This window comes from Diabrotica virgifera, chromosome 3, assembly GCF_917563875.1.
Source record: "Diabrotica virgifera virgifera chromosome 3, PGI_DIABVI_V3a".
Lineage (NCBI taxonomy): Eukaryota > Metazoa > Arthropoda > Insecta > Coleoptera > Chrysomelidae > Diabrotica > Diabrotica virgifera.
In genome coordinates, this window is record NC_065445.1 from 68,342,599 (window position 1) to 68,348,918 (window position 6,320).

The following is a 6,320-nucleotide window of genomic DNA, read 5'->3' on the forward strand; positions in this document are numbered from 1 at the left end:
TTTATTCGTCCGGAATCTTAGTTCGCACTCGACAGCGTTTTTATCAGTTTCGCAGTAGTTTCGCATGTGAAAAAATTGAAAATGGAGAGAATTATTGAGTTGGTTCGAAAGTATCCTATTCTCTATGACCTTTCTCATGAAGATTATAAAAATGTAAGGAAAAAGGACAAGATTTGGACTAGAATAGGAGAAGAAATAGGCGAAAATGGTGAGTAGTTTTACGATTTGTATTGGTTTATTTTTCTACATCTAAGACTAAAGAAAAGCAGAGGCCTAAACAATACTATATTTACTGCAAGAAGAGTCCATTATTTTCATCGTGAACAATTTATTCATAGTCCTGAATTAAAATACGTGGCAAATTTTTCTCGAACAGAAAATGCCAGTCTTGCAGCTCTCCTTGGGTCATTGTCCAAATTTTGAAATGCTCCAAGTTCAGGCTCTGGTGGATCTAAAAGTTCTATGAATCTATCATCACATTTTTTTGTCCTTAGAAAATTATGCAAAATACATGCAGTTTTCACAATAAGAATACTAGTATCAATTTTTGTTTCCATTGGTCTGTAGAATATACGCCATTTTTGTGCCAATATTCCAAAAGCGTTTTCTACTACTCTTCTCGCTTTACAGAGCCTCACATTATAATTTTCCTTGAAAATATCTGTTCTGCTTTGACTGTATGGAAAGGGCCTCAACAAGTATGGTTTTAGTGCAAAGGCTTCGTCTCCAATTAAGACATGGGGGGAAAGTTCATTCTGGCCTGGGAGATTTTTCGGCTCAGGTACACCCATCTGATTTGTTTCAAATCTTCTTCCCATGTTGGAAGCTTCGAATATTCCACCGTCGCTGTTTTTACCAAAACCGCCAATATCAACTGAAATGAATCTATAATCTGGGCCAACAATAGCCATTAATACTGTAGAAAACTTATTCAAATAACACCAATAATTAGATCCTGTTTTGTCTGGACACTTGATAGTAACATGCTTGCCATCGATGCTACCAATACAATTTGGGAATCGCCAGGTATTTCTAAAACCTTCTTCAGATTTTTTCCATATTTCTGTAGTTGGTTCGGGCAAGTAAATATGTTGCAAATTTCTACATAAAGCTTCACAAACTTCTACAACTATGGCACTTACAGTCGAAAACCCGACTCTAAAACTATGGCCTATTGTATAAAATGTATCTCCGGTAGCCAGATACCTAAAAAAGAGTATTTTGTTTCAGGGGATGAGATTAAAAAAAAATGGAGGAATCTGCGCGATACGTACGCTAAGTACATAAGAACTAATAAAACTAGAACTGGACAAGCGGCAAGCGATAAAAAAAATGGATATGGGCAGATCATATGGAATCGTTCAAACCGTTCCTAAATTTTGCTAAGACTGCATCCAATGTCACAGATGTTGATACACAAGAATCTGAAAAGAACCCGAAAATATATTAACGGATGAAAATTCCGCAGTACAGAAACCAACGTGTAGTAAAAATCTACTAACAACTCAGACAGATGATTCCCAGAATAAGATTCAACCCTCCTCATCGAAACCTACTCGAAATGAAGCTCCTAGGGTTACTCTTTCAAATGAAACTCCTTCTACAGGCAGAACAAACAGAAAACGCAATTCTGAGCCATCCACATCTGTGAAAGATATGATCAGTTATTTTGAGAGCAAAAAGAGAGTAGTGCATGATGCTACCGATCAACTGTTTTTGGCTCATGCTTCTACGGTAAAATCTTTCTCTCCTAGAAGGCAAATTGAAACAAAAATGAAGATTGCGCAAGTTATCATGGAGCAGGAGTTGCTTCAATTGGAGGAAAGTTCTTTGAATAGCCATCAATCTAGAGCTGAAAGTACAGACACCTATCAAAACCCCTCTTCCGTCGGAAGTATTTCGGTTGTATCCCTACCTTCACCAAATGACACTGCATTACCTAAACAATCGAATACTTCTGGGTTCTATGAAGTGAATTGTGAAAATAATTATATTACACTACACAACTTGGCGCAGAGTTGCAACCAAGCAGCTTCTCATAATCCATCAGTTTCCAACTATGTCAATTCCTTTGACCCTTACAATACATAAAGTATATTTTAGAGTTATTTTGATCCTTATTCTCTTTTACTGTAGTAAATTAATGATATAAATAATGCCTGCAGTTTTTTTTTTCATTTTCTTACCTTAATGTTATGGCCAACTGTTCTTCGGGAGAAATAGCTTCTCGGTAATTCGTGTCTGATTTTCTAATATCATTTTCTACAAGGTGCAACAGTTCATCGAAACAATCTATTGTCATTCTAAAATAAATGTAGCATCTTTTATCGTCTTTTCGTAATTGAGGCATCAGCGTGTGATATTCCCCACATTTCAGTCTTTCTAGATTGATATCATGAACCCATTTTCTTCTTTTCCTAAGATTAAATTCATAATATAGTCCATATTGTTGTTTTAGGATAACTATAGATAATAATTTTACCTTGAATTGTCGTCCTCCATTGCTAACATTACAAGAGCCTCTTCTTCATCTGATGATGTATACATTTTTGTGAAGAATTGAGATCACTGAGTAGTATTCTTTGTTTTTCGTTGTCACCAACTCTTCTCAATACTAGACACATACGAGTATGACGCGAATATATTCGCTTCAATATGAAGTTCTTTACGAATTCCGTCAGGAATTCGACTGCGAACTTTCCGTCACGAATCCGCTGCGAATAATTCGCGTTGGTTTGGGGGAGCCTTAATACTTGTTTTTGTATGGTTTTTTCGCAATTATTGCTATTTTGCAACTAGGGTGACTATTTTTTAAATTTTTAACCAATTCTATATTGTAGGAACTTTAATTACGCAACTTTTATGTCAGTACAACTTTTCTCGGAAATGAACACTTTTAAAGTTATAATCAAAAAACCAAGAAAAAAATCGAATTTTTCCTTAATTTTTTGACATTTTGATTATTTAAACAATGTTCCGGACCTTTTTGAGAGGGAGGATAACTCAAATATTAATATTTGATTTATTTTCAAGGAATTTCTGCAAAAAAATTTGAGTCACCTCTCAACGTCCATCTCAAAACAGATGCGCCCTGGACTATTAGGTATGAAGGCTTTCCCATCACCATATTCTACATTGAAAAGAACGTATGAAATAATTGTTCCATATTGAATACATAATTGGAAAATATTGTTCGAAGTACATATTATTTTCTTTTTGGAAGTCTATATCTTACTGACTAAGGTGGAATATCTTGGAGTCATGGAAGGAGTTTATCATAATATTTGGTAGGCAAAAAGTGATGATAATGTTCAACCTTACTGAGCAGAACTTGACAAATTAGCCCAAGAAGAACTTGGTATTTCTCCTTCAGAGCTTCAACGAATCCAAATATTGTTCGTCTTAATGTAGACCTTAGCTTAACAATAGGGAACTTGCATAAATTTTTAAATTCGAAAAAAATGTTATAAATCACAACAGAACATAATTTAAAACATGTATCAAAGATAAAAAAGTTTTGTTTGTCTTTCGTTTGGCCCCTAAAGACGATTAAAAATTCAAATTAAAACAGGTGGTCCAAAATGCGTCGTGACGTCACTTGGTTTTACATGTACATTTTTCCAATAAAATAAACAGAATTTTAAATTAGACGTTATAAACGTCAGTAGAAAATACATTTATGTGACGTTACAAGTGTTTTTGATCGTTAGACCTATTCATAGAAAATTTGTACTTTTACAAAATGGTTTTATTTTCAATAGTAAACCTTCGTTCCTTTCCTTCAAAAACAGTATAAAACTACAATTTTAACAAACTGGTATATATTATTACAATGCTATACGATAAATGTCATTATAATATAAATATTTTTGACTTATTCCACGACGATGAGCTTGCCAAATACCAAAGTAGGTGGAGGCCAATAAACTAAAGAAGGAGAAGAAGAATATACCTAAATATAAGGTTGTGTCTAGGTATACGCTAACGTGTACGCAAATAAAAAGTTAGTGTCAGTGATTTCTTATTTTTTATTTGTTTAGTGTTTGTTTTTAAATTAACCACGGAGTGTGGACAATTATTTAGTTCTTTTAATGAGTTTAAGAACATTTTAAAACAGTACGAAAAAGATAAGAGACTATAAATTAATATATATTTTTTGTAGTTATAAATGAAATAGTATTACCGTAAAAGATTAAAATATAAGGAAGACCTAAAGCGTTCACAATAATAATTAACTTGTTCTGAAGCTATTATCCTTGTGGCATTTTTGTAATCAACTATTCTAAATGAGAACTAAGCCACAATTTAACTAAAAAATTGATTTTATTAACGTTTCGACTTCTAAACCGGATGTCGTTGTCAAAATACAAAATATTATTAAATTAAACAAAAATGTTGTTGCTTAGTAAAAAATTTTTTCGAAAGTCCACTTTACATCAACAATAAATTGAACAAGAATATGACCAACTTCTTCAAGGTCAAATTTGACTTATATAAAACACATAATTTTGCCGTGAATAAAAAAAAATAAAGAAATTTGACAAAATAAAACATATCCAGTTGTTCTATTTCATCAAATTCCTTCATTTTCTTTTACAAACCATACATTTTGTACACGCAAATTTGGCCTTGAATAACTTTGTCAATTTCATGTTCAATTTATTGCTGATGTAAAGTGGACTTAATAATTTATTTAATCTGACTAATTTTTGTATTTTGACAATGAAATCCGATTTGGACGTCTAAAAGTTAATCAAATATTTTTTTTAGTTAAATTGTGGCTTATTTTGCATTTAGAATAGTTGATTATAATAATTCACTTACGTATAAAAATTATTTTAACAATATTTTGTACCTACATGTCATGTAAACTAAATGCATATGTTAATTATTTTGCTAACCTAAATATATACTTTTATATTATACATTGATTTATTACAATTAAGTTTGAAACATCTGAATAGTTCTGCTTCCCTTCCCTTAACAAATATGTTTCTATCAAACAAACACTAAACATATCAAAATAGCATGTACCATGAAGTTTAATTCGCGTCTACCTAACTTTTTTATTTGCGTACACGTTATCGTGTACCTAGACACAGCGAAATATAACCATAATAAAAACTAATGCAAAACTATGTGACGTCATGGGCCGTTTGAACTACTTTATACCGCAGAAGACTTTAAATATGTATGTATTTTATTTAATATAAGTTATTACGAGTTTTTGAAGCGTGAAATTTTGGAAATCTCATTTTTAAACAAAACTGAACATTATTATCTAATAAAAAAAAAATGTGCAAGTTCCCTATTAGATAGGAGTTGCACGATGCACTATACGATAGACGAAGCAACGAAACATTAAACCTAGGAATTTTGTGCAGTAAGATGAATCGTCATGCAACTTTTTGCATTTGATTTGTGAGAGTGTCAGGCAATTTTGTGAACTAAATTGATCTCCGGCAAAAATTTTTGTGCATGAGAAAAAGCATCTTTAAAGTGCATCTCGAAGAGATGGAAAATAAAAAATTTAGGACTCAGGAAATATTGACGGAAATGAGTTCAATTTTTATACTTGGGGGTTTTGGAGGTCACTGAACACGAATTTCATGACAGCGATGGTCTCCGAGGTACCTGGTGCCCAGGGTGAAACTCGTCGTCGCCTGGGACGACCGAATAATTCCCGGGACGATCGAATAATAAGCGAAATGAAGATTGGATCGAAAAATTGAAAAATACGTGTTCAATATTTTTCAAAAATCTATCGAATGACACTAAACACGACCACCCCACTTCACCCCCTGGAGGTGGGGGTGGAGTGGGGTGGAAAGGAGAAATCTTAAATAGAAACCCCATTTGTTATTGCAGATTTGGATTGCTTACGTAAAAGTAAGCAACTCTTATTTGAGACATTTTTTAGAAATGTGGATAGATGGCGCTATAATCGGAAAAAACGGTTTTTTCGTGATACCATAGGTAAATTATAGAAACGGTCTAATATCTCGAGAAATACACTTCCAAATAAAAAACCAAAAAATACATCTTTTATATTTTTTAAGAACCTATCGAATAACATAAAACAGGACCCTCCACTCCACCCCTGGAGGTGAGGTGGGGTGGTGTAACTTTAAAATCTCAAAGAGGAGCCCCCATTTTTTATTGCAGATTTGGATTCCTTACATAAAAAATAAGTAACTTTTATTCGAGACATTTTTTCGAATTAGGGATAGATGGCGCTATAATCGAAAAACACTATTTATTAGCGCCATCTATTAACAATTCTAAAAATGTTTCGAATAAATATTACTTATTTTTTCATG

General features: G+C 32.8%; 1 protein-coding gene across 1 annotated transcript; it reads right to left on the minus strand.

Moving 5' to 3' along the window:
* Positions 1–206: 206 nt before the first annotated feature.
* Positions 207–1,226, minus strand: LOC126882506 (uncharacterized; the record flags this gene model as incomplete). The annotated part of the gene is made up of 1 exon (XM_050647473.1): positions 207–1,226. A coding segment is annotated over one exon (894 nt), but the record flags the coding sequence as incomplete, so codon positions are not given.
* Positions 1,227–6,320: the final 5,094 nt, after the last annotated feature.